Here is a 27,071-nt window from a genome sequence, read left to right as displayed (position 1 = left end):
GAATAAAAGCTCTCCTGCGAAAGAAAGCTTATTCATTTCGCGTGCGATGCATTTAGAAAGCCAACCCTCGGCCGCAAATCGGGGGCTTCTCTGTATGGAAAGCAGGGTGGCTGCAGGAAGTGCACTAACCGGGGGAGAGAGAGAGCAACCGCTGATCTCCGCGGGCCCCTCCAAAGGAGACCGGCTGGAGGGCAGGGGGGCGGGGGGGTCCTATCTAAAGGATCTCGTTTGGGAAGCCCCGGGGCGCCCCCCCCCGCGCGCGCCTGGGTCCGGGCATGGGCTTCCTTCGGCCAAGCCGGGGAGCGGGCGGGCTGGCTCTGCGGTTCTCAACGCAAGCCGGGCTCCTCCCGCCCACGCAGAAGCCGTTCCCGACGCGCCCCTTCCTCCCGCCGATCGCCCCGAACCCGGCGGGCCTGAAACGGCCGGCCTGGAAGGCTCCGCCCTGGGAGGCCGAAGGGGCGCCTCCGGACGAAGAGAAGACCCGCAAAGTGCGGGAGCGGGCACGCCGGTCTGTGCCCCCCCCTCTTTTCCCCCCATTCCGCTAATAAAGGCAAAGCCTTCAAATGGGTTTGGGGAAAGGGTGGTCGTCACGGGAGCCTCGTTGCCGGAGGGAATGGGCCCAGGAGCGGGACGGCCCCGTTTTGAAAGGAAAGGGTGAGCCTGGGCTGCAGAAGGGGCGCTCGCACGTCCTGCGTGCCCGGTGTCCCCAAGCAACCTGAACGCGTGGAGGGAGGTTGGTTTGCGCGGGGTTCCGATTCAAATGCGTCTCCTTTACCCCCGAGACATGCATGAACCATCTCTAAAGGACTTAACGCCTCGGGAAACAATGCCCAGGACCAGTCCTGCCAGGTATGCCTGCTGAACGTCTGAAGACAGATTTCCTCTGCTTGCTGCCTTTCAGAAAGGTTGGGCGACAACAGTTCCCATCATCTTTATTCTGAAGACTATCCGAGCGTGCATTTCAATGCATTTTGGAAATGCTAGGCTGCGACCGCGGACGACGAGGCTGCCGTCTTTATGTCACCCTGCGGCGAGAAATCACGTCGGGCTCCACGCGTCTCGTGGGAACGGAGCCCCGTGTCCAGCTTTAGCGGGCGAATTCCCTCCTTCCCTCCCGCCTTGATTCCCCCTCCACTTCAAGACCCCGCCCTGCGCTCGCCCCAACCAATCAGCCGCCTGGATGAGGAAAAAAGAGGCGGGGCCCGAGGAACCAGGAGAGGGGGCGGGGCCACGGTCACGAATGGGCGCGGCCGCCAGAGAGGATTCCGGCCGGCTGCGCGCGCGGAAGTCCGCCGCCGCCCACCCTCCCCCGCGTGCTGGCCCACTGCGCAAGCTCGCCGCCTGGCCCCGCCCCCTGCATCCGGGTCCTTGGCGGAGGTGGGGCGGTCGCTGAGATCCCGCCGGCCTGAGGAGCGCCATCGGGGGGGAGGGGGGGCGCCGCTTTGTGCCCGCCAGAGAAGCTGCAACAAAATGGCCGCCGCCGCCGCCGCCGCCTCGGCCTCTGCGTGCTCGGCCGCCGCGCCCAGCCCCGGAGGCCCCGCCGCCGCCGCCGCCGCCTCGCCGTCGACACCCTCGGGGCCCGGGGCGGCCATGGAGAGCAAGAAGCTGACGGAGCTGCGCGTCATCGACCTCAAGTCGGAGCTGAAGCGCCGCAACCTCGACGTGGCCGGCGTCAAGACCGTCCTCATCGCCCGCCTCAAGCAGGTGAGCCCGAGGCGGCCAGCCGACGGGAAGGCCCGGGCCGGCTCGGTTCCGTGGAGCGGCTCCTGAGGGGAAAAGGAGGCTCCCGTCGCCCTTCCCCTCAGGGAGGCCTCGGCCGCCGGCCTCACCCTTTCGTCCCGTTTCCTCCCCGTCCGGTTGCCTCCCCCGGCCTGAGGGGAAAGGAGAAAGAGGAGAAACCGTTCCTCCCGCCCTCCCTCCGTTCTTTCCCTCCCTTCCTCTCGGTCTCTGGGCCGCCTTTCGGAGGAGAAGGGCCCCAGGCGGCCTAAGGAGACACCGCCGGCGAGCGCCCCTTCCAAGGGTACAGCCTGGCCCGAGAGGCTTCCGAACGATGATGAGAGGATAGTGTCAGTTATAGAGGATACTGACGACGAGCTCCCTGGAAGAGCCGGCGGGGCACAGGGACTGCAGGCTCCGGGGTCCTGGGTTCAAATCCCTCCTGAAGCCCTTACTGCTGGGTGTTTTGGGGGTGGCGGTTGTTCGGGTCGAAAGACATGGCAGGCCTTGGGATTACCCCAAATCGGAAAGGAGGTGATGGCACACGACCAAAGCATCGCCGCCTCTTGATTCCACTGTTTGGAATTAAATCCCCCCCCCCAAAAAAAAAACACCTCCTTTAAGGATGCCCCTGTGGTTTACAGCAACAGGTTAGGGGTTTTGTAGAAAACGAAGCCAGTCACCGTGAAAATTAACTTTGGTCAGTTGCAACCAACGACCTGCTCTCCCAGCAAAAATAAAACAAAATCAGGGCTGGGTGTATCTTTCTGCTCCAGGAGTCCTTAGTTTACATAGCTTGGAAAAGACGGTTTTTCAGCTGTTTGAACAGCTGGGTGTCTTCGAGGGTCCTGGGGGGGCCTCCACAAACGGCCCGCCTTGCCCTTGGGCTTGAGTGGGTTTTCGGTGGATTGAATCAGTCCTTACCACTAACGTCAGGCAGTTGCTACAGTTTTTTGAGATGGCTTACTAGATTTAAGTGATGGGTGAGCAGGATGGGAATACTGCCAAGTAATTAGGTTTTGGAGGGACTGGAATGGTGTGTTTGTGTGTGTGTGTGACCGTTTAATGTTGAGCAGTAAGAAATGCCAGGCCCTTCCTGAATAATTTAGGATTAAGCCGGCCACCCACATTGTGGCTGTCGGTTGAGCTCTCCTCCTCCAGCCAAGTAAAGGTTGACACAGAGGGCAACTGGACCTCCATGGGCCCCGTCTGGGGATGTTTGGCAGCACTGGAGCCCCACTCTCTTCTCCTCTCTTTGCACACATTGCATGGTGTTTGGTGTTTTCTCCATAGGGCTGTGAGTGACTCAAGGGTGCTGATGGCTGCAGTGCCAACACTATGTTGAAGGACACCTGCCATCTATTTTGCAAGCCCATGTCAGGAATACGATGGCTGGGTTGTCCCTGAATGTGTCCCGGAGCTTATTGATAACAAGAATTTTAGCAGTTAAGGCTTACTGACAGGGATATCCGAGGATACTAGCCGTGTTCGTGTCCATTGCATGAAATGTGGACTTATCCTGCATCTGTGGTGGCGCTTGGGCTCTGCCTTGGACTCTAATGCCCAACATTGAGTTGTTGTAGGTGGATAGCGCAATCCTCCTTGTTGGTTTCAAAGAAAGTCCCAGAAGTTTTTAAGTATGTGTATATAAAATTTTAGTTTTCATTTATTTTTATTTGAAGCAGATATATCTGGATTTCAGCCGATTTACAGCACAGAGAATCATTTACTAGTTAGTAACTTATGACACTGACTGAATCCACTAGTCTGAGCTTGCAATGTGTGATCTAAATGCTCCAGTGTTCAGCACTTGTAGTTTATATTCTCAGGAGACTACTGTGCCTCAAATGCAAGAATTTATCTGTGAAGATTCTCAGTCATCCAAGTGATGTTATCTGGAAATTAAGTCATGGCAGGTGGGCTCCTTTCTTATTAGGTTGAAATGCTGCGCTACTCATTCAAGTAGCTTCTTTAGTCAGGTGCACATGTGCTGTTTTTAAATTTTTATTTTTAATTTTGCAATTTTGGATGCAGCTGCTTTTTCTCTGAGAGGACAGTAGCTTTTTCCAGTGCTGTGGAGTGCTTCATCTGTGTATATATGTGCTCAGCTGACCCCTTTGCTTCAGTTGGCATTAGAGCAATGGCTGTAATCATGTGAGTGTAAATTGCATTTGCAGGGAATGTACAAGGACAACCTGATTCTGTGTTCAAGTGTGTCTTAAGGCAGGAGTGCAAAGAAAGTGTTTCCTGCTTCTAGAAGTGAAGAGCAAAGCATCTCAGAATTCGTTTTGCTTTTGATTGTGAAAACGGGTGGTGCCTTGTGCTGGACAAAGACTCCCTCTGGGGTGCTGGGGAGAGGAGACACATTCCTTCTAACTGTAAGAGGAACAGCCAGTTGAGGAGGGAGCGGCTATGGCTCACCTTACATGACTCCGCTTTCCAAAGCTCCAAGACAGGTGGAAGATGATGGGCAAGTCCTGAGATCCTAGGGAGCTCATGGATCATCCTGGACCATATACGAAGCCAGATGGACCAGCAGTCTTACTTGGCATGTGGCAGTCGTGCATATGACCTCTCATCCATGCTCAGTGTTTATAGGTCCTGACTCTTATTTCCCTTTCCTTTTATGTATCAAAACCCATATAAGATGCAAGCGTACTCCTTAAAGGGAAGCAGTTCTTCAAACATTTCAAGGAATATTTCCCAAAGGTTAACAGCAGTCAGACAACAGACAGTTTGCCAGTGGTTGAACTGGCAACTCCATCGGGTACTAACTCCTAACCAAAACTAGAACTACGTTTTCAGCTGGAAGTAAAATAGAAAGAAAGTAAAAATGCCTCAGTGCAGATGCATAACCAGCTAGTATGGATTAATGTTTAGCAAACACATTGAATTTCAAAGGAACATTTTCCTTACGGCAGACTTCTTGTTGATGGTATTTGTGATATTTAATTCACCAATTAAAAACTTATCTACTCTGATAAGAACAGTAGGGATTAAAAATAAAAACATTCCATATGGCCTGTTTCCATTGTTCCTATGCATGGGTGAATAAAATGGGTGTCTGGGATACTGTCTGGAAGTTCGCATTGCATTCCTTTTCATGAAAGGTGTCTACTTTTGACTTCTTGGAGTCTAACCCCTGAATGACCCATAAAAATGTCCAGCATGAGTTATGCCCTGAGCCTTGAAAAAAATACAGCTAGCCTGATGAATGTCAGAGCTAAATAATAGTGGATTCATGAGGAATGCGTTGCTGTAACCCAGTCCCCTCTTTCTGTTTTCTCTTAGGCTATTGAAGAGGAAGGAGGAGATCCAGACAATATTGAAATACCTGTTGGAACTGATGCTCAGAACAAGAAACCAACCAAAGGAAAAGGTTAGAGTTTCTGTGAGAGCAATCCACGGAAAATTGTACCGTTGGCCACAGAATCTGTTCACTTGCTTTAAAATACCTGGGAGTAGTTGTGCAAATTATGTAATTGTCCGGATGTTTATTGAAACACAACGTAGCTGCTGTCCTTGATCAGGATCATAAGAAAGCCTGTGCTGTGCTCTCTACCACGTTGGCTGTAGTCCTTTACGGCAGGGCTGGAAAGCCTGTGGATCCCCAAAAGTTGCTAGGTACAACTTTTGGGGACCCACTTTTGTTGGCTCCAGCCAGTCGGACCAGTGGTTCTGCCTTAAAACATTGGAAAGACTCGTTTGTGGACTCAAACTCTTTATCTCAAATCTCAACCCTGGTCTTTTTAACCCAAAGCAAATAGCCAGTGTCCATACAATTCAATCGTTAGTTTGAAGCTGTTTTACTATATGCACTTGATTTACTGTTTATATTTTACTCAACTTTTATCTTTGTGTTTACCCCATGGTCAAGCAGCTAGCATGACCATAATTATAGAAGAAAACAGCATATATCCAGCACTATATCATAATGTTCTTTTAGATATCTCATTTTAAGCACCTGTAACAGAGGAGCTATTTATTCATTATTTTAAGCTCTTTCTTATAGGTGGTATTATAAAATAATGTGCAAAATTTCAGATTCCCCTCTAACAATGTATCACTAATAACAGGTAAAAAATGGTGCAGCCTCCAAAGAAGCATATTATACAGGTAGTTTATGCTGGACATAAGTACTGTAGACAGCGTTTGAAAGTTTTTACCACCCCTGAGAAAGGGTGGTTGTGTCTGGTTATATAGAAGTACAGCTGCAGCAAAACACATTAGTTACATCAAATTGAGCATTCTGTTGTAGAGGTGGGCACTTAGTTTGATTAGATGCAGCTTTCCAGATGCTATTTTCCTCTGTAGATTTATTTGGTAATTCTGTGGGACTTAGTAGTTTCTCAAGAGCCCCTGTGCTTGTTTCTACCTCAGAAGGACTTTTAGCAAGTAGGATTGTAACAGTTATACTGATGTGCACTGGATTGATAGTCATCTTGGAATATCTGGCTGTGCCATTTGTTCAAGGTGAGAAATGTGAGCCTATTTAAAATACACATAAGGAGTTTTAGAGATTGTGATGGAGGCGTGCAAGTGTTTTTGTGGGACTTGAAACCAGTAACACAATATATGTACACTTTATTCCTTATAACAGTAATAATAGCTGCTCTGGTAGATTTTGGAAAAGATCGCAGCAGTAGGAAAAGATGTTGTACAGGAGAATAATAAATAATTGCACGTTAAAGGTGTGCTTAGTCAGTACAGAGAAAATAATGGACAAGGGTCATGCACGGATGGTTATAACATCTGCCTAGGTGTAAATGGAAGAATATTTCTTGAATCCTGTTGGAGGCCTTTGTAGTTAAAGTAAGGGTGACCAAACCATTAAATAGTGGAACCAGCTTGATTTCCTTCCTTCTTTAATTTGTTGGATAGCAGCTTTCTATTGAAAAGATGTGCCTATATTCAACAACATTAAGCCCATGTAACTGGATCCAGGGCAAGATGGGAGACCAACAATTCAAGTGTTACTCAGGATGGTCTGCCTCTAGCCACCGTGGCATCATCTCTCGTATTTTCTTTGAGCAGGTCTGAAGACTGAAATTGTACTCTTTAGACTTTTTGTTTAAACTGCCATTTTATTTAAAGGAATGTCGAAGTGTAGTCCTTCAGTTGAGTTACGGAACTTGGCAGGGTGAGAGGCCAGTTTTCAGGCTATGGGGCTCCCAGTAGGCTACACAGACTGGCAGGAATGCCCAAACACACACAAATGAAGCTGTCTAGGTGTGTCAGATTTCAGAGCCCATCACCAGAGTGCTCTGTTGAGTTGTCAGGTTTGATAATGGCTGACCTAGAAGGTGGAATGTGGTGGTGTTGCAGACGGTTGCTTCTCTCTCTTTCTCTCTTAGTATCCTAGTAGGATATTAATTATGAAAAACATTAATAAGTACAATATTGTTATTAATATATACTGTCCCTTAGGTAAAAAACAGGAAGCTGATGAACTAAGTGGTGATGCTTCGGTGGAAGATGATTCCATGCTCAAGGTAATACTGTCATGAGAAATTAAACTGGGGAGCCAGTGATCAGCACCTTGCTATTTGGTACGTGGGGACTTCTGAATAAACATTCGTGTTTGCTCAGCACACTTGATTATGGCAACAGCATACCATTCAGTTTTCTTTTACTGTAAGCAAGGACTGTTCCTTCCTTCCTTCTTTCATTTGATTTGAGAGGAATATAGGTCGCTGTTCTATACCATTATCAATTTATATTGGCATCTCTAAAAAAATAAAAGTGTTGAGTAAGGGCAGTGGAAGCATGAACTGTTTTCCAGGTTGGGGAAGAACTTGGCAAATTTCTAGTTAGAGTCAGTGCCTGTAAAAGCTGCTGAATGCAAGATACAGCTGTTTTCCATCTGCAATATCAAGTGTTGTTCATCTTGAAAGGAAAGTGAATTGGAAGCTCAAGACGCAAGTGACCAGGATGGAAATGACGAAATGAAAGACTCTGCAGAAGAATGTGCAGAAAACGAAGAAGACTCGCTGGATGCTAAAGAGTTGCTTCCTGTAGACAAGAAGAAAATTCGTTTAAGGCAGACAGAGAAGGACTTGAAAGACAAGGTACTCTGCAAAACCCTTCAATCCAATTACTGAAGAAATGGTATTTGGAAATTCTCTCCAGCCATTTGTCCTGTTCCGTTGGTAACAGAAGTTGGTTACTTCTTATTTGGAAATGAATGCTGCTGCGTCTTGGTTTTCTTCTTCACCCAGAGTTCCCTAAATCCATCTCATCTTCATGGTCATGGCAGTCCCCTCTTCTGTGCCTCTTCTCCCTCATGTGTGTTTTCTCCTTGTATCTCCACATAAAGCATTAAAAAGTCAAAAAGTTTGGGGAAACTGTTTAAACCAATATTGTCCATTGAGATCCAGGTGGCCTGGTGACCTCTTCACCCTCTTCAGTTGATTTGCCAGTTGAGTCCTCTCGTGGACGTACAGTAGACAGCCTAGTTCTACTAATCCATGGCCTGGGAGCCTCCAGGCTAGGATACTCTGGCGTATTGTACGTGGGATTGCCCTTGAATGCTTCAGCTAGTGCACAGTCAGCACTTTGAAGTCTTCTGGCCTAGTCTGTTCGAGCTCTATTATGCTCATTCTGGGAGAATTACCTGGAATGGAAGAAACACCTCCACTTTTATTGCCAGTTTCAGATGCTGCTGCTCACCTTTAAAGGCCTTCACGCCTTGGGACCCCAATACCTGAATGAGCACCTCTTCCAAAACCAACATACCAGAATGTGAAAATGTTCAAGGGAGACTCTTGTCCAAATTCCATCAGTAGAGATTGTTTTAGCTGGTTGTGATGTCTGTTTACAACCTCTCCCTCTCTCTCTTGTTTGGATGTTTCAGTGATTTTGGTATCACATACATATTTATGTAAAGGTAGCCTAGAGATATTTTTAAAATAACCAGACTCACTCTCTGCTATGGTTGTCACCTGTATAAGCCGGTGAAGAGAAGGCTTCCTCAGGATAGAATAAGAGTGAGGGCAGTGCCATGTATTTTGCCTCCCAAGTGTGGCCACGTGCATCGCTGGGCTTCCATCTTGCCCTGCATGGTTTGGATACCCATCCTGTCTCTTGTGCTTGGTGCCACTCCGTTGAAGTGATCCAATGCTGGGCAGAGGGTCCTGCCCACCAAGTCTCTGAAGGAAGGCGAGGAAAGCTGTCTAGCAGCTGGTCCATGAATATTGGTTCTGTTTTCGCAGTGACGTGGCCTGTTCATTGGAGAGCGATGTTGGAGTGGGGTGGGGGAGAGGAAGTGACTTCCTTTGAACACCTTGTCGCCGTTCCACTTTCCGATCATCCTGGAGAACCCTTGCCCGAGATGTGCATTTCAGAAGGGGAAAAGTCCCTTACCTAGGGCACCAGAGAGAGGAGTGAGCAGCGATAGTGATCCTTTGGTTGGGTGGCCGGGTGTTGAGGGGTTTGCTTGCCTTCCCACATGTTGCCATTTTCCGTATGTACAAAGGGAAGAGATTTGTCTTGCCTGCCTCCAGAATTGATAGGGGAGGAAGGACCATCTGAAATTTCTCAGGTTATGACATGAGGGGCTATGGACATTGCTGATTAGAACCCGTCATTTCCACACACAGAGAGAGCGAGCTTTTTTTGGGGTGTGAGGGTGAGCAAATCCATATATCTACCCTTGGGCTCATGGTGTTTCGGTTGGAGCCTTTTCCCATCCTCTGCTAGGTGAAATGAAGAACAAAAGCCATTGACTTCCCTCTGAGTGAGCAGGCACCGTATCATGCAGTTATGGCCTTAGATCATAGAATAATCATAGAATCATGGGGTTGGAAGGGGCCAAGGCCGACCCCCTGGTCAAACCGGAAATACAAATCAAAGCAGATCTGCCAGGTGGTTGTCTAAATTTCTCTTGGATGACTCCAGCGTTGGAGTACTCACCGCCTCCCGAGGTCATGGGTCCTGTTGTCATACTGCTCTAACAGTTAGAAGGTTTTTCCTGATATTCATCCAAAAGTTGGCTTCCTGTAACTTGAGCCCATTGTTTCATGTCCTGCAGTCTGGGTAGATTGAGAACAGATCCTGCTCATCTGAATGATAGCCTTTCAAGTATTTGAAAAGTGCAATCCTATCCCACCTCAGTTTTCCTTTCTCAGTAAGCACAGTATGTGGGGAGAATGCTGAAAACACTGTGCTGTGTTTGACCTTTGGAATTAGCTGACTACAAGGAACAGATTGGCTGCAAAATCCAAACCGTTTTCTGGCAAATAAATGCCATTTGCTTTTTGTCCTGTTGGAGTTAGATGGTTCTCTGCTGCATGATTGTAGTACTGTATTCAGGAAGCAGTTCATGAGTCTGCAGAGAGAGGGTGGGCCAAGAAATCCTTTAAAGGTTAAAAGGACAGTATTATTAACTGCTTTTATTGTGGTGTTAACAAAAGTGCAATTTGTGCAAAGTTCTAGGGTTGAACTCAGAAAAAACTCTTGCATGGTGTTGTGGAAGAGCTAGAGGGGATCACTTTGTTAGTCTGTTATCTCTTGTGACAAAAAGAGTAAAGATTCTTGCACTGATTTAAAGATTAATACATTTTCTTTGGCAAAAGATTTGATAAGACTGCAGCACACAGAGGAGAGCTTCAGCAGCAGGACCCTCACTCGTAAGGATGTGGGGGAAGAGGGAAGGTGAAATGGAAATAGAAAGGCAAAGGTCCAGCATGCTAGTTGTCTTCTCCATGACTCTTAGGGGTTACCTAACAGGGGTAGGGAGTGTGGCAAGCAGTGGTCTTGTGGACAGTTACAAAGAGCTGTTCAGACACCAGTAGTGAGTGACAAGTCTCTCCAAGCAAGAATAGGGAGGTGCACCAAGGTAAGGTGGACAGAAGTCTTTGCCTAAGGCAAGACAGTCAGAGGAGTTTGGTCCGTAGATATATCCAGTTGGCTGAAGACTGAAATTAGAGTGGGCAAAGGCAGTAGAAGCAAAAAAGTTAGAAGTGCCCAGACAGTTGCTCTCTAGAACATACAGCAGATGGGTGGCAGTGTAGGGAAAGCTTTGTAGGCAGGCTGCCTAATGCATGTTGCAGGATGTTCAAAAAGCAAAGCATGCTGCTTATAGACTGCCCCATAGCACTTCAAGTCTGGGCGGTTTACAAGTTAATTATGCAGGCGACACATTGCTCCCCCCCCCCCCAGCCAGCCAGCTGGGTACTGGTTTTACAGACCCTGAAAGGATAGAAGGCTGAGTCGACCTTGAGCCGGCTGCGTGCGATTGAACCTGCGGCCATGAGCACAGTTTTGGCTGCAGGACAGCCATTGAACCCTTATGTGACAAGGCCCTTATTCATTTCTACACACTCTCTTGTTCAGTAACTTTAATGTACTTTGAAACAGAGGCTGCTTTTCCGGGCCTCAAGACCTGTTTGGTGTGGTGTTAATGGGGCTGAAGGAAACCTAAAATGAGGTTTGCCCTGGGCCTGGGCTGAACAGGACAGTTGGTGAAGTAAGGAGGGCCCAGGGACCTTTCTGCAGGTAGTCAGTGTTCTTGGAAACAAAACTGCTCCACTGCAGAAAGCTATGACAAAGACTAGGGGTTGTGGAGGAGGCAGGAGTCCTGCCTCTTGGCTGGGCATCTTCTGTCCAGTGGAAGAGAGCCATGCCCGGGGTGTTTGGTCCAACTCAGTTGGCATTTGAAGTGCAGTTGCTCTGTCACCCACTCTGTTCTAAAGGCCTTTGTCGGAAGGCCAGCTTATTTAGCCTGCTGTGGTTTGTTTCCTCCTCTTAGGGCAATGACCTCCAAGGAACGGAAGAGGAGAGCCTCGCTGCTACTCAGGTAAATCCTCAAATTGCCTTCTTCAGGCTGATGAGAAAGATGGTGATACTTGAATTCAGTAAGGCCAGGGGACAGGTAGCTTCAGAGGCATCAGAATTTGGAGACTGTGAGGACTCAGGTAATAGAGGCAAACTGCTAGAGGTGGTCACATGGCGGGGAGGGAAACTGGGCATTTTGAATAGCCACCCAAGAACGAACGACTTACTTTCCTCACCTCTCTGCTAGTTCCTGCTTAGCAGTCTCAGTACCAGTATGGTAGCTAAGCAGGTCTCTGAATGAGTGGAAACAGTACAAATCACAGGTTTTTGACAAATGAACTTTGTGCAGCTGGAGCAAGGAAAAGTAAAGAGAGCATAAAGGATTTTCTAGTGCAGGAATTTAATGGCATGGCCTACTTTTTAAAATCTGAGTCCTAATTCAGAATGCTTATCTGATTTTTCATTTAATTTACAGGACGGAGATGAAGATAATGAGAGAGGTATGTTTGGCATTCATGTGGTTTTCAGTGTTCTAATATGCCTCAAGTTGCCTTTTGTAAATGGCAGGGGCACCAGCTTGTTTCCGATCGGGTTGTAAGTTCCTCCACCAAGGCCAGTGGCTGGATCTTAGCTCAGCCAACATTTCTCCTTCCAAGTTGTACGGGCACCTGGCAGTGACTTCAGTGGATGTTTCGCACACGCACATTATCCTCCAAATGCCCCGAGGGAACAAAACTCCCAAACCTCTTGGATTTGATTCTGGCATATCTGGTAAGTCTTCATGACTACGCTTTGCTGTGCACTGCAGTAATGAATGAGAAATCAGAATTCTACCGCATAGAATATGGAATGGAAAGCTAGGCCTGCTATGGAACACAGCCTGCTTCCATCCTTCAGCAATTGTCACGTCATCTTTTATGGCATCCAGCGAAACTTTGGAGCAAGTGAAAAGGCTTATCCGATCAGCAGTCCTTTCAGTGCTACTTGGTGGGGCAGAGTCAGAACCCTAACCCGCCCCTGGCTCAGCTGTTTGATAAAGAAGACCTCTAGGGAGCAAACGGACCTTACCTGCTGGGAATGAAAGGACAGGCCACTGTTTTGACTCCAGCTGAACGGCGTAAACCTTGGGGGTGCAAGCTACAGACTTGGCCTTTGGGAGGGATCCCATGACAGACACCTCTTTGTGGAAACGCTCAAACGCTGCTGGCAGCACTAACGGTCGGACAGAGAGGGCTTCCCTCACAGAGGCTGGATGAAGCCTGCCATCCATCTGCGAACTTTGGCTTGACGTTTCTGCGTGAAGAACCGCTGGTCTCTGCCACCACAGGGTGGCTGGCAGGCAAGCGAGAGAAGGAAAACAATGGACAGGACTCGCCCACTGTGAAGGATCTGGCCATTGGAAGGGTGGGCCGTCCAAAGGATCCTGGAAGGCGCACCCACCCGTACCGCGGAAGTGCCACAACATTGACTTCAGCTGTCAGTTGTCATCGGGCTTGGAAGATGAGTTCCTTTGCGCCGTGTGGCAGCTTTGGACGACAGACATTTGGAAAGAAGAACGGGTGTCTCCTAAGCAGACTCCTGTTTGTTTCACACCTCCTGCCGAGAGCTGGTGTTTTGGTCTAGAGAATTGGTTTCCCATGAAGAATGCCTGAGCCTGGGTGAAGGATTGGTTGATGTATTAAATGCCCCCTTATGTTTTCCCCCTAACGTTCCATCAGTTCTAATAACTGGCTTTGTATTTTCTAGGTCCTCTCTCTTCTAGCTTGTGCGTATGAAAATGTTTAAACTTCTTGTTTTGCCATATTTATTCCTGTTAAATCCTCTTAGATAAAGCAGGTTCTGGTGATGGTACACAAGAAGTATCTAAGCCTCTTCCTTCAGAAGAGAGCCTAACTGAGACAGATCACTCGGCTCACGAAGAGATGGAAGCAAACGTGTCTGTGAAAGAAGCTGAGGATGATAACATATCGGTTACAATCCAGGCCGAAGATGCCATCACTCTGGATTTTGATGGGGATGACCTCCTCGAAACAGGTAAAAATCTGAAAATTACAGATTCAGAAGCAAGCAAGCCCAAGGCGGAGCAGGAGGCCATGGCTCCGAACCTGGAGAAGGAAGGCCAAGCCTATGAGATGACCGAGGACCATCAAGATGGGAAGAAGGAAGACGGCGCGAAGGGGGATCCTGTCAAGAAGGAGGCCCGAGACAGTGCGAAGAAGGCAGAATCTGGAGACAAAGACAAGGACTCTTTGAAGAAAGGTGCCTCGTCAACAGGGGCCTCTGGTCAAGCAAAGAGGTTGGTCTTTCTATGTCAGTTCTTTAAGATACGGCCAGCATTCATTCAGTGGGATCCCCTCTCCGTTCAGGGGGTAGCAGCAAGAACACTTGTAATTAGTCTCTCTCTTTTGCCTCCTGCCTGTAAAATGTTTTGATGGCCATAAGCTTCCTGTGGTTTTTAGAAAACGGGATCTTCGTGTATGCTTTGTTCTGCTGGTTGCCTTGACGAATTGACACGATTTTATTTTTATTTTTTATTTTTTTTAATAGTCAAGTTATAAGTACCCTTGTGATGATAATGAACAACTTTCAATTCTAAGAAACACCAAAGTGAAGCCAAGTCCCAGTCCTGAAATGTGGAGAAGATTGCCATATAGCCACTGAATAAAATTGTCAGAAAAAATCTAGATCTTCAGGCATCTTGGGGAAAATCAGTGCAAGAAGCCATGATGCGGGGAATTCCCTTTTCCTCAAATAACAGTCCAGCCCTCCTTTCTCCCCCTTTTCTTTCTCCCTTCCCCTCCACCCCCCTTTTTTTGAAATGACTTTGTTTGATAGTTTAAGATTCTTGACCATTAAATTCTGCCTGTTTACTTTCCTTTGATTTGTTCCTCCCTTTAGCTCAACTAAGGAATCAAAGGAAAGCAAGACGGCCTCCAAGGATGACAAAGGTGATGCCTTCTGTGGGGTGTGTACTCTCGTAGCGGGTGGGCCAGAGAACCAGGGGGCTCCTTCCATTCTTCCTGCCTGGCCATCATCTGTTAAAAAGGAAGGGTAGCTGGTGCTCTCCGGGGACCCCAAAGCGAGAACCACGAGTCTCACAAGAACGCCGGTCATGCACTCGGTGACCAGGTGGCTCTACTGTCTCTCTTACACTAGCAAGGGTTCGTGGTAAGCAAAACTGTTCCGAAGGCAATCAGTACATTACTTAATAGCAAGCAGAGGCCAAAATCCAGGAGTCTCCTTCGGGTATTGAGGGCAAAGTGTCTTTTGCATCACCGTCTGCCATAGATTTTGGTTGACTATCAGGAAAAACTTCTTAACTGTTAGAGCAGTACGCCAGTGGAACCCATGACCTCAGGGGGGAGGTGTTGAGCGCTCCAACGCTGGAGGCCTTCAGGAGACAATTGGACAGCCCTCTGCCAGATCTGTTTGGATATGGATTGCTGCCTTGAGCAGGGAGTTGGACTCAATGGCCTTAGAGGCCCCCTTCCCATTCTGAGGTTTGAGGATCCTTTTAACAGGAGGTGCTGCCAAGGACTCGCACTGATCGTCCTCTCCCACTAGTCTCTCCGTGCACCCCGGAAATTAAAGAGTGCTTAGGAAAAGGGACCCCTTTTCGTGAAGGGTGTCTGCAGCAGGTGTCTGTGCGTCTTCTCTTAGCTGGTGGCCATGCGCACGTCTCCCACATCATCCCACCAAATTTTCTCTTCGCCTAGTATCCTTTGTGTACTGCTTGCTCAGCAAAAACAACGTAATTGTTAAATGAGCCCACATCCAGAATGGCTGGGTACTACCTGGGTGGTGTCTGTGCGTACAGAAACTGAAACGTGCTCTGCCTCTTGGTTTTCAGGCAGTGCCAGCAGCGGGAGCAGCAGCAGCTCGACCAAGAACTTATGGGTCAGCGGCTTGTCTTCCAATACAAAAGCGGCTGATCTGAAAAATCTCTTTGGCAAATACGGAAAGGTATGGCTGCGCTTAACCGTGCCTAGCCGGCTACGGGGGTCCGTCTTGCGTAGGAACCCGCTGGCCATTGATGGAGCATGCCCACCCGTGTTGACACCTGGGAGATTACGGTTCTTTTGGTCTTTAGAAGGATTTCAAAATCTAGGTGGTATGAACGTGTCAGTTTGTACTCATGTTGTCTTACAGAGCAGAAGGAAAGCATAATAGCTGTTAGAAGAGAACTTTTTATACTCTTTATTTGTTTTGGCGCAGGCTGTCAATATTAGGGCTTTCTGTTAAAGTCTGAGCACAACTAGCTTCCCATCCCATGGAGGAACATCCAGGGATTATCATCCCTTTCTTCTGGAAGAAGATGGTGGGCGTTTAGCCTTCAAGTCACTGACCTTGCTTAGTGCGCTTGCATGTGAACAGAAATTGCATTCTTTAATCTGAAATGGAACTCTGAAAGTTGATTATTTGTGATGAATGAATAGATAATTAAAAAAAGAGACGTTCCTTTCTGTAGATCTAAGTTATGGTATTAAAGTCACATGGGCTGTATGAGCAAAGAATTTGAGTGCTCCATGATACTCAAAGCACTTTAGCTGGAAACAGATACATGGCTTGCAGCAACTCCTCAGTAATGGGTTCTTGTTTAGGAAACATGTGAACTAAAAAGTTCAATCCGTAGATGTTCATGATGATTTTAATAATCGACCTTCCTTGGGAATGCGTCTTATCTCAGAGGAACACCTGGATCAGCAGCTTAAGACAAAGGCCTCTTGTTTTCATTGCAAACATCACCGCCGTATGTCTCAGCAAGTCAAATATTTCTATAAGCTTTATTAACGACACAACCCACAATGCCGCCATAGGATTGGGGTGCCGGTTTTCACAAAAAATCCAGGATGCGGGTTTGTGATTCGAGTGCCTCTGCCAGAGGTGCAGCATTCATCATCTACCGCGTTGGGTTTGGAGTATATAAAAGACCAGGAGAGACCTGGTTCTGTAGTGTAGAGATTGAGGGCTGATTCCTAGGCTGGTTTCTGAGCCCCAACAGGACATACTAAACTCAGCTCATCATGTTCCTCATGCGTCTACATCCCACGGACATCAAGAGCTTGTTCTGTGAAGGTGGAACTTGGTCTAGGGTTGGTTCAAGTGAGGAGATGAATGTCAGCAGCTGCGACTGCCATGTCTCTGGCAGGAAGATGACAGGTTGCGATGGCTGTGGAACTCCACGTCTGTCTCGGAGGCTGGCCAGGAAGTTTCTCCAATGGAAGCACAGGATAAAGGTCTCCCCCTCTGGGTTGTCTGGCTCCTAAGCCTGGGGATAGCTGTGAAGCGAGAATGAGGCCCCAAACCTGCCCGAATGGACCGTTCATTGGCAGGAAAAAAGCAGGTGGGCCGTGAGTACTGGAACCTGAATTTCTCTCTCAGAAGGTTCATAAGAAAAGAAAAGTGGAAATTACAATGGAAAGATGAGCTTCAAGGACAAGGAGAAGACTACTCTGCTGCTTGTAGTCCACCCTTGGTCCACGTGGCAAGAGGCTTGGGTGTACAGGGAAGGCGACTTTTGGAGGGTCAGACCCGGTATGGAAGTGAAAGACGTGCCACATTGCGTGTGGCTGCAGCAGATGGTCTGTTGGGTTCATGGGACCTGCCAGGAAGATGGAGGAGCAGGATCTTCTCCCGGAGGTTCAGGAAAGCAGAGAGGGAGAGACCTTGTCGGTGCCTTCGGGCCATAAGGCCCACCATCTTCTCTTTTCCTCCCTCCCTTCTCCCAAGAAGGAGAATATGCATCCGTTCATTTCCACCTTCCTGAGACCTGTAACACCACATAGAGATGGCAGCCTAAGAAGAATTATAGTAAGCATGAGACCAACTATAGGATGGTATACCTCTGAGCAAACGTGGTCCATTCTTCTGCCTCTCCGGAACCAGAGTGCTGCACAGAATGGCAAACATTGAGGCAAGACAAGAGAAGTAACAGCCTTTTAACATAACCAGGCAGGGGATCTGGAGGTTGACAAAGTGTTCGTGGATCTCAGGTGCTTGGAGTGGGCCTCTGGGCCAGGACACCTTGAGGGCACGTTTCCCACCCCTTAAAGGATGTCTGCTTCCCAAGGAAAAGGGCCCCCTTGACCAGCAAGACGTCTACGAGACGGCGTTGAGGCCTCTGACCCTACGGATCAAGGAGTCTTTGTGAATGGCATCGGAGCCTCGTGGCGCCACCGTCCCCTTGACCTCCTGTCTCTGCCTGCTTTTCGTAGGTGCTTGCTGCAAAAGTGGTCACGAGCGCCCGGAGCCCCGGAGCCAAGTGCTATGGCATTGTGACCATGTCGTCCAGCACCGAGGTGGCCAGGTGCATCGGCCACCTGCATCGGACGGAGCTCCATGGGCAGCAGATTTCTGTGGAGAAAGTAGGTGTGGCGTTGGTTTTGCGGGGGGGGGGGCATGATAATCTGGAATGGACCCGTTTTAGAAAGTGGCCTGCACCTGACAGAAGCCAGGCGACATGCCTAGCAGCTGATCTTTTAGGAAGGTCAGGATGCAGTTCAGTTGGGAAAGGGAAACACTGCCTTCTGTGCCCTACGGTTGTCTTTCACACCCCTCGAGGAGGTGGCCTGGTTGTCTAACAGGAAGTGAGAAAAAACATAGCTGAAGGCAAGCAGAGGAATGCAGAATTATTTCGCCCAGCATGAAGCAGCGGTGTGGATGAGAGAATAGCGTGATGGTGTGTCTGGATAGAGAGAGTTAATCTATTAACGTGCTCCATTTTTTAAACAAACGAACAAAACATGCAGGTAAAAGGGGATCCTTCAAAGAAAGAGCTGAAGAAGGACAGCGATGAGAAATCTGGCTCTGGTCGGAATCTTGGGGAAAAGAAGACCACCTCGAGCGACAAAGCGAGCAGGTCAGCACCTGTGTTGAAGCGGCTGAAGCCGCTGCCCTGGTGGGCACACTGGCCTCATGGGCGGAAGCTAGACGGGGTCCGGTCTGGTTGTGAGACCCCTGGGCAGTCCCATCTCTGGGGAGGAGGGTTAGGAGAGCGACCTGCCTCGCGCTCTGGAGAGCCTCTGGCGGCACCTTGCCTTGGTGGGCTCAGGGTCAGGGTCTGACTCCCCAGCCTTTTCCTAAGTTTCTGCCTTTTGTCCTTGTCTGGCCCACCCTGCCCAGGGACCTTTTTGAAGGCCCAGGTGCCATCTCTGGCTTTTCCTGGGAAAGCGGCATCTTCCTCAAGGAAACGATTGTTCTTGGTGAAAATGGCAGTAGAGGGGACCTGAGGGCCCCACCGGGAACCCCAAACGTTTGGCCCAGGTGACCCCTGCACTCAAGCGTGTTTTCTGAGCCATTTGCACACCTGCTGTGCACATACTGGCTTTGCACATCTATAGTCTTGGAGCTGTGGTACATTTCTCGCTCTTGCCAATAAACCGATCTATAAGCTGGCAAAACAGGGAGCATCTAGCTTGGCAATTGTGTAGATTGAGCAGCTTACTCATTCCAAGCTGGGGGTTCTTCTCCGTGGCCACCTCCCATCCTTTAAAAGGTGGGTCTCTTAGGAAGCCAATTCACCTATGCTTGTTGTCTCCTTCCCCCCCCTTTTTTTTTTAATATACAAAGGACTCCTTCCAAAAAGGAGGAGAAGAAATCTGACAAATCTGAGAAGAAAGAAAGCAAGGAGGGGAAAAAGCCAGAGGGAAAAGAGGAGAAAAGTGACACTGGATCCAGCAGCCCCAACCGAGACCCTGCCAAGACCTCGGAGGAGAAGAAGCGAACAAGTACGCCTTCCACCACGGAGGCATCCGCCCACTGTGCTGCCGGGGGGGGGGCTGCCCGTCAGTTTTGTCGCCAACACCCTCCGCCTTTGCTGGGTTTTTTCTTGAAGAGTACATGGCGATGCCTTCTTCACTGCTGCCTAGAATAGCTGACAAGGTTTCCATATAATCTTTTTAAACTGTTAGTGCAGAGATAGTTTGCCTGTTGTTTTTCAGACCCATGTGCATGCTTTACAAAATGATCCCTGTGGTTTTTCCCTCGCTCCCTTGTGGGCTTACACCTGTCCCTTTCTCCTCCTCCACAGGTGTAAAAAGCCCAAGCCACATGGTTGTGTTGGACCAAACCAAAGGAGACCACTCCAGGCCCATCCGAAGGGGGGGACGCTTTGAGAAAGTGAGTCTTGTTCAGGATACTCAGGACGGGGGGCATCCAAGAAGTTGCTAGTTGGCCAGGGTGGCGTGGCTTCCCTTGCTGCCCTCTTGGCGTGGGGGCCTGTTCCGTCCCTGACTGCAGGCCTTTGGAATGGGTCTGGCAGCCAGGGTGTCAGCCAAGAGCTCCCGAGGAAAGGCTGCCCTCCTTCCCACCCTGGTCCTTCACCGTCCAGGCTAGGGGTGGTCTCTGGACCGCTACTAGCCAGCAGCTCGGGGCCAGATGTTTTGGAGGAAGAACCTGGCTGGGGGGGGGGTAGGGTGAGGAAGCCAAGCCCCTTGTCGTCCTTCCTCAAGCCACTCTTTCCCCTGCCAAATTTTTTTCTGCATTTAGTATTACGCTGTTGTCCTACTTTTCTGCACAAAGTAGTATATAAATTGGCTACCAATCGTATGTAAACAGTATTTGAGAACAGGCTGAAAGTAAGGTGAGAACCAGTTTAGGCAAGAAAACAATTAAAGCCATCCCAGTAACCCCGAGCACTACAGACATGGGTGAAACATCAAGAGAGGGGCTCTTTGCACCCTTTCTGAGCGCGTCGTAGGGGTGCTGTTCCTTGCTTTTTATTTCAGAATGTTTCTGTGCCATTTCATTTTGATTTATGCACGGCAAGGGTAACGGCAAGGGCCGCTTGGCCCTTTGGGTGCTGGAGGGTTTCCTCTGGCGGGTGGCGGCCCTGCTGGGTTGGATGTCCTGCTGTGAGCAACGGCCCCTCACTCCAGTGTTGGCAAAACCTTGTCTCTAGCCACCCATGTTAAGGCACAAAGAGCGCTTTCTTCAAGATAAAATGAAGTTCAGAGACTACCGGGGCCGAAAGGACATCCTGCCGTTTGAGAAGATGAAGGAGCAAAGAGTGCGGGAGCACATTATTCGTCTGGAGCGAATACGGCGGGCGGTGGAGCTGCGAAGGTAAGGGAAGGGTGCTTAGGCGCACTGGGCCAACACGCGCCTGTTCTTCTAAGCCTCTCGTGGGGCAGTTCCCGAACGCCGTTGGGTCGGTTGATTTCACCTTCAGAGTAGACTTGTGGGCTGTGCGTGTGCGTTTGATCTCAAGAGCAAACCTGGGCAAGGCTTCCAGGCTCTCCGAGCGGGAGTTGAGAGCAGGATAAATAACTGCAGTGTAATCCTAGCTTAAGGTGAGGATGGCGCAGCATCACCTCAGGGGTTTAAGACAGGGTTGACGGGTGTCGGTTGCCAGCAAAAGTAGAAGGAAAACGAGTTGACGACTCTTTGGACGCACAAGAGGGTTGCAGCGATGACTGTGCACAGCAAGGTTAGGCAGAAGAGACTGGAAGCCATACAGATAGGCAGCTCTTTTTCTCATTACCTGCCTTGCATGTAAGCACCATTTTTTTGGGCGCTGGTGCTAGTTTGTCAGGAGCCTGCCGCCTCCCTTATGGGGGCTCCCTGGGAGTCATTCGATGTTCCCCGGTGAGAAACTGCTCACACAGGACAAGTTGCCAGCGCTGCTGCAGCTGCTGCTGTCTTCAGATGAGAGAACTGGTGGCTCTGGGGAAGTTATCGGCCCGCAGGTGCCATCATGTGGGGGGGGGGGCTACGGTCCCAGAAGTTGCCTCCCTCTGGGGGAGGGAGAGGGGTCCGTCTGGATGGCTCCCAGGAGGACCAGACCCTGCCCCGCAGCTCTTGAGACGATTCTGTCCCTGTCCTACCAGCCGGCCCAATCTCGGCATCCTGCCGTGGCTCGGAAAGGACGGGCAGGTCCGGAGGTTCCCCTTCCCTCTTGCGGGTGTCAGAGGTAGAAGCGACAGCCCCCCGGAGCAGCCTTATTTCTGAAGCTGCCCCCCTTTTGCAGGCGAAGAGAAATTGCCGAGCGCGAGAGGCGGGAGAGGGAGCGCATCCGACTCATGCGTGAGCGCGAAGAGCGTGAGCGGTTGCAACGCGAGAGGGAACGCCTGGAGATCGAGAGACAAAAGCTAGAGCGTGAGCGGATGGAGAGGGAGCGCCTGGAGAGGGAGCGTATCCGGATTGAGCAGGTAGGCCTGAGGCTCGGGCCAGCCCTCTCTCTTCGGATCACGCCCTTTGTAACCTGGAACACCAAGGGCAGGGGGGCCTCCCCCCCCGTGTACCTTCCAGTGTGGTGCCTGCGGACGCGGCCTGCACGCTTAGGGCGATGCGGGAGTTTTCTGGAATGCCTACAGTGGGTTCATTCCAATTTCTGCTGTTGGAGCTCAGCATGCGCCTTCAGCTGTTCCTGTGTAACCCTGTGTGCGCGCCTTTGGAACCGAGAGCAGTGACCCCACCTTGCACGCCACGTCTTGCCCCAAGCTGGGTTGCCCCTTTCGAGAAACGGAGAGAGAGGAGGACCTGGGGCTTTGCCTTTGTGTTCGAAGCGCTCTTGAGCCGCCGCCCCCCACAAGCCCCAGAGACCGGCGCACGGGGCCGCCCAGTTGCGTTTGCTCCCTCAAAGCCCTTCTTCTCTCTGGGCCAGGAGCGCCGCAAGGAAGCTGAGCGGATTGCCCGAGAAAGAGAAGAGCTTCGTCGTCAGCAGCAGCAGCTTCGCTACGAGCAAGAGAAAAGGAATTCCCTCAAGCGGCCTCGCGACGTGGACCACAGGTAGGGCTGACGTCCTTGGCCAGTCGCGGGGACGCTTCCCAACACAACGCTGTCTGTGGAAGGCTGAGAAAAGCTGGCTGGGCTCGAGCCAGGCCTTGGCCCCTGAGAGCACAGGCCTGGCCTATCCATCACTCTTCACCCACAACCCCCTTGCCCCCCCCAGGAGAGATGACCACTACTGGAACGAAAGTAAGAAGATGGCCATGGACGCAGGGGGCCGCTTTGGCCACGGGTCCGAGTACAATCGGCAGCAGAACCGCTTCAGTGACTTTGACCACAGAGAGCGTGGGCGATACCCAGAAGGAGGCGCCGCAGTGGAGTCATCATCCTTCGACAGGTAGGGAGAGGGCTCGTGCGCAAATAACAGCGGCAGAAAGAACTCCGTGAGCGAAGGGCTTGCCACACGTAGCAGACACAGGCTGAACTCTTGTTGCACCACTACGCGTGCATAACTGGGAAGTTGCGCCTGCAGTGGTTGTGGTAGCGCTGAGGCGAGAGTGCTGTCCCCAAAGCTTTTTGGGGGGAGGGGGAATTGCACAGTTAATCATGCCACGGGTGCAGAACTGTGTAAGGAGCTTACCTTGTTACCCTGCCTGTTGAGACCCATGTAACTTCACGCCGTGCTGATGTGAACAGGATTTTGCCCAGAGTGCCGGCGTGACTGTCATGGAAGGCAGCCTGGCACGGCCCCACAAGGCCTGTCCTTGCAGGTGGGGCTGGTCTCCTTCCAGGCGGTGGGTCCTTCTTCCCAAAAGGCTGGCGACTCTGAGGCAGGTCCCAGAACTTGAGGGGGAGCCCCAGGCCAGCCTGGAGAGGCCGGCTCTGCCGAAAGGCCTTCCCCCCTTGCCTGGGCCACCTCCAGAGGCAATGGCGGGCGGGACCTGGGCCTGGCGCACCCTCAGTGGCCCCAGGAAAGCAGCGGAGGCAGGTGGGTGAGGCAGGCCCGTTTCGGGCCCGAGGTGAAGTGGGTCGCCTTGGGAGTCGGGGGTGCCTGTTCCCTTCTGTTGGGCTGGGGCTGCAGGCAGAGGCTAGCTGGGAGCCAGGAAGGAACTTCCGAGTTGAAAGTTCTGCCGGTTGAATTCCGAGACGGGCAGCGAGATTCCTGGGCAGAGCACGGGTCTGGCGGGCGCTGCTCCTGAAGCCAAGGGGCGGGCCTCCCTCCCCTCCCGGAGACGCTCCTTTCCACTTGGCCCCGTCCGGTGGGATGCCAGGGTTTTGCTAAACCCCTCGAGGGATGTGTTGTGAGCCTGAAGTCTGGCCCCCACCCTCTCCTCCTCCTCCTCCTCCTCCTCTGTGCTTTGATGCACGTTCTGGCCACCCCCCTTGTATAGCCTGGCTTGGTCATTCTGTCCTTGGCAAGGTGGAGGGCGGGGGTGTGTGCCTTGAGCCGCGTGGAGCCCCTGTGTGCCAAACTGAGCGACCCATCATCTGAAGACACTCCTGACTTTTGGGACAGGCGGGAGCGGTTTGTCAACCAAGGCGAGGGGAAGAAGGCTCGGCCGACGGCGAGGCGGGAGGAGCCGAGCTTCGAGAGGTACCCCAAGAACTTTGACTCCCGAAGAAACGAGCCCCCCCAGCCCCGAAACGAGCTTCGAGACACCGACCGGCGGGAAGTGAGAGGAGATCGAGACGAGCGGAGGACGGTGATCATTCAAGACCGGCCAGACATCCCCCACGGCCGGCACCCTCGAGAAGCCGGGCCCAACTCCTCCCGGCAGAGCTCCTGGAAGGGTGAAGGGGGCATCAATCCTGACAAGCGGGATGCCAGGTGACTTGTCTGGGGAGCCTGGGCTCTTTGGGGTGGGGCTCCCTATAGGGGTCGTTGCTGGCAGGGGCCGTTTCCTCCCACCCCCTCCTCCCATTCCTCTCCCTTGGAGGGGGCCCGGGGCTTCCTCCTGCTTGCCGAGCCAAGGGAGTCCCTCGGGATTATTAGGGCAGAGCCTTGGCGGCATCAAAGGGCACCAGTCGCCCAAGACAGACACGTGGCTTTGTCTGGCAGGACGGGGTTTGCAGGAGAGGATGGTTGGGAGTTTGGAGGAAAAACAGCAAGACACCCCGCCTGAAAGCCCTGCAAACAAACCTGAGCCCATAGTCGTTCTTCCCCCCATCCACTCCCCCCTGCCCCGTGCAGTCTCATTTCTTCCAGCACTGAAACTGCCTCGTGGTTGTGGTTGTTCTTTTCCCAGAGAGAGGCCTGAGAGGTCTGGCCGAGAGGTCTCTGGGCATGCGGTGAGAGGGGCCCCCACTGGAAGCCGCAGCGGTGCTTCTGGCTATGGAGGCCGAGAACCGGAGCGTGGCGTCATGGAGCGAGGGAGTGGGGGACAGGTGGGTCGAGCCTCCTTTTCTTCTCACATGGGGTGGAGAGTGTCCGCTTTGGGTTGGGGGTGGGAGGGGGCGGGCTGTCGCTCCCTTTAACCCTTCAGAGGTACCAGAATATGGCTGAGCCTGAAGCAGTGGCCGTGGCAGTGGTGGAAGGTCCCTTAGGTGGTGTGAGGAAGACCTTCCACTGAAGTTACACCTATCTGTTGTTTTTTTTATTTAAACTCTTTTTAGCCCACTTTTCGCCTGAAAAAGGACCTAAGGTGGCTGACAATAATTAAAACACAGTTTTAAAGCAAATAAAACTGCGTATACAATACTAAAAGGATCAAATGAACACCATACTTTAAAAAAAAACCATAAACAAGACCAAAACACACTCAGTGCAAGAAGGGACCCTAATCCATTTTGAAAACCCCACTCAGGCAGCCCTTCATTGACTCTGCCTAGAGGGAAAAGCTCTTTGCCTGCTTGTGGCCCGTAAACGACGGCGAGGCCAGCCTGGCCTCCTGTCAGAGGGGGTGCCGGAGTCTGGGAGCAGCGACCCTTGAGCCTTCCAAGCAAGGGGGGGGTGTCAGCGGCCTTCCTGTCGCTCTGGTGGGACCAGAGGTCTTCTCTTGGTTTGAAGTGGCCCTTGGTGGGAAGCAGATGGCCGTGGAAAAAGCTTTATTGGGCACCTAAAGAGCCATGTTGATCCAAAGGGTGCCACATTTGGGCTGCCTGACTTTGTGTGTCTTGGTGGCGGTCAGGTGCCAAGACTGCCTTTGGAACGGGACCTCCCCTTGGGGCAGACAAGGGTCCTTGTCCGAAGCCTGTATCTGAGGGGAAACCTCTTGCTTTGGGGGGCGGGCCATTCACAGCTTCGTCTGGGGTGGATCCTTTGGGGACCGGATGTCCTGAGATGGTCTCTCAGTGGCTAAAACGCAGTGTCCTCCCTCCTCTTCCCCCCCCCATAGCATTATAACGAAGACCGCCATGTGGTTGAGCGTCACGGCCGCGACGCCGGGCCAAGGAAAGAGTGGCACGGCCCCAGTTCACAAGGGAGCAGCTACCACGACTCGAGGAGGATGGGAGACAGCCGAGCCGGAGGCAGCATGATGTCTCCCCATTCAAGGTACCGGGGGCGCTTTATCTTCCACCCTCCCTGCCACACCTTCCCAGCCTGACCTTTGCACCCGGACCGAGAGGAATCAAACCCACGGTGCCCCCCCCCCCCCAGTTGTCCTCCAGCTAAGGTTGGTCAGCTCTTGGGCTGCCTCTGCCTCGCTTGCCAAGCTTTCCCCCATGCCCAAGTCAAACTAGGTGTGACCCATAAGGAAAATGGAGCCGGAGCCTTGGGTGGGTGCCCTGCTGCTCGGTGGGGTGAGGGGGACAAGAGCCCAGGCCTCCCCCCTCCCGAGGTGAGGTGGCCGACTCAGCGGCCATAAGACAGAAAGAAAGTTGGCCACCAGAGCAAACCGGGTGAGAGCCGACCTCCTCTTCCCACCCACGGGGCCTGTGAGTGACCCCAACGGGAAGCCCAACTGGAGGGCAGCCCCTCCCTGGCCACCAATACGCAGAGGATGCCCGGAAAAAGTAGGGGTCCTCCGACGGCTTCTTCCCACCAAGGGACACCCTGCCAGCCTTCCAGACAGCAGCAACCTCAGAACGCGCCGGCCAGCCACTCGCCCCTTCTCCGTGGGGTTTGTGAAGGAGCCCTGCTGGGCTGGGCCAGGGGTGGCCCAGGAGCAGGACCCAACCGGCAGGCCCTTTTTGCCTTGCCCAGCCCCGAGCCTAGGCAGGGAGGCCGGCCCGCGTGGGAAACGTAACCCTGTTTCTCTTCTCACTTGGTTCCAGTAATTCTTCGCCCATTAACAGAGTTGTACAGATGACGGGCAATTCCATGTCGAGGGGAAGTGGTTCAGGATTTAAGCCCTTTAAGGGTGGACCACCGCGACGATTCTGAGGCCCGCCACCCACCCACTCCTTGGTTTCGAGATAACTTATTGGAAGACGACTCTTGTGAACAAAAGGAGCCTTAGCTAAGAAAACTTGTCTCTTCTCTCTCTCTCTCTCTCTCGTGCTCTCTTCCCCCCCCTCCCCTTCACCTCTTATATGTAATTCTTTTCCCTCTCTTTTGGAGGCATTTTAACTAAGTTAGGCGGTTGGGTTTTGGATAGTTGGCTGTCCCTTTTTGAGGAGCATTTCGCCCTGTAATTCTAGGCACTCTGAAACCAATTGGAGCAAAATATCTCAATGCTGTACAAAGAGGCCTCGTTTGCACTTGGTAGTTTTAATTTGCCTGCGTTAGCTGTGTTGATGTCAGACTGGAAAACGAGATGCTGACAGAAAACATGCCAGTCTCTTAAGCTGTACATCAACCACCACCCTGTCTCCCCACCCCACCATCTCCCAAGGCTTTTACAGTGTGTAGAGAATAAAGTGGGTTGTTTCATCTCCGAGTATTATGTAACCTATTTTTGCAAAAGTTGTTACACTGAGTGGACCTGTATCCTGGCCTCTGTACCCTTTTGAAATAAACCTTCATAATCCGT

At 51.3% G+C, this 27,071-nt stretch overlaps 1 protein-coding gene across 2 annotated transcripts; it reads left to right on the top strand.

Moving 5' to 3' along the window:
* Positions 1–1,002: 1,002 nt before the first annotated feature.
* SLTM (SAFB like transcription modulator) lies at positions 1,003–27,071 on the top strand. Of its 2 annotated transcripts, XM_020784782.3 has the most exons (21): positions 1,003–1,704; positions 5,008–5,095; positions 7,144–7,208; positions 7,611–7,784; positions 11,465–11,512; positions 11,966–11,990; positions 13,318–13,786; positions 14,389–14,438; positions 15,341–15,453; positions 17,706–17,855; positions 18,240–18,349; positions 19,060–19,217; positions 19,520–19,608; positions 20,390–20,553; positions 21,458–21,638; positions 22,094–22,218; positions 22,382–22,555; positions 23,675–23,986; positions 24,405–24,543; positions 25,494–25,651; positions 26,374–27,071. In XM_020784782.3, exons 1-21 carry the CDS (start codon positions 1,018–1,020, stop codon positions 26,480–26,482), a joined length of 3,588 nt encoding a protein of 1,195 aa, XP_020640441.3. In that variant the 5' UTR covers positions 1,003–1,017; the 3' UTR covers positions 26,483–27,071. The 2 variants fall into 2 exon arrangements, with proteins under 2 accessions (XP_020640441.3, XP_020640442.3); XM_020784783.3 differs by lacking the exon at positions 7,611–7,784.

This window comes from Pogona vitticeps, chromosome 12, assembly GCF_051106095.1.
Source record: "Pogona vitticeps strain Pit_001003342236 chromosome 12, PviZW2.1, whole genome shotgun sequence".
NCBI classification, from domain to species: domain Eukaryota; kingdom Metazoa; phylum Chordata; class Lepidosauria; order Squamata; family Agamidae; genus Pogona; species Pogona vitticeps.
This window is presented reverse-complemented; position numbering and strand designations above follow the sequence as displayed.

What these genes read in the sequence shown, in the direction of transcription:
- SLTM (XM_020784782.3), top strand. Translation starts at nt 1,018, where the DNA reads ATGTCACCCTGCGGCGAGAAATCACGTCGGGCTCCACGCGTCTCGTGG. An exon ending in GCCTCTGGTCAAGCAAAGAG is followed by an intron (nt 13,787 to 14,388) that starts GTTGGTCTTTCT and finishes TCCTCCCTTTAG; the next exon opens with CTCAACTAAGGAATCAAAGG. An exon ending in AGCGTATCCGGATTGAGCAG is followed by an intron (nt 21,639 to 22,093) that starts GTAGGCCTGAGG and finishes TCTCTGGGCCAG; the next exon opens with GAGCGCCGCAAGGAAGCTGA.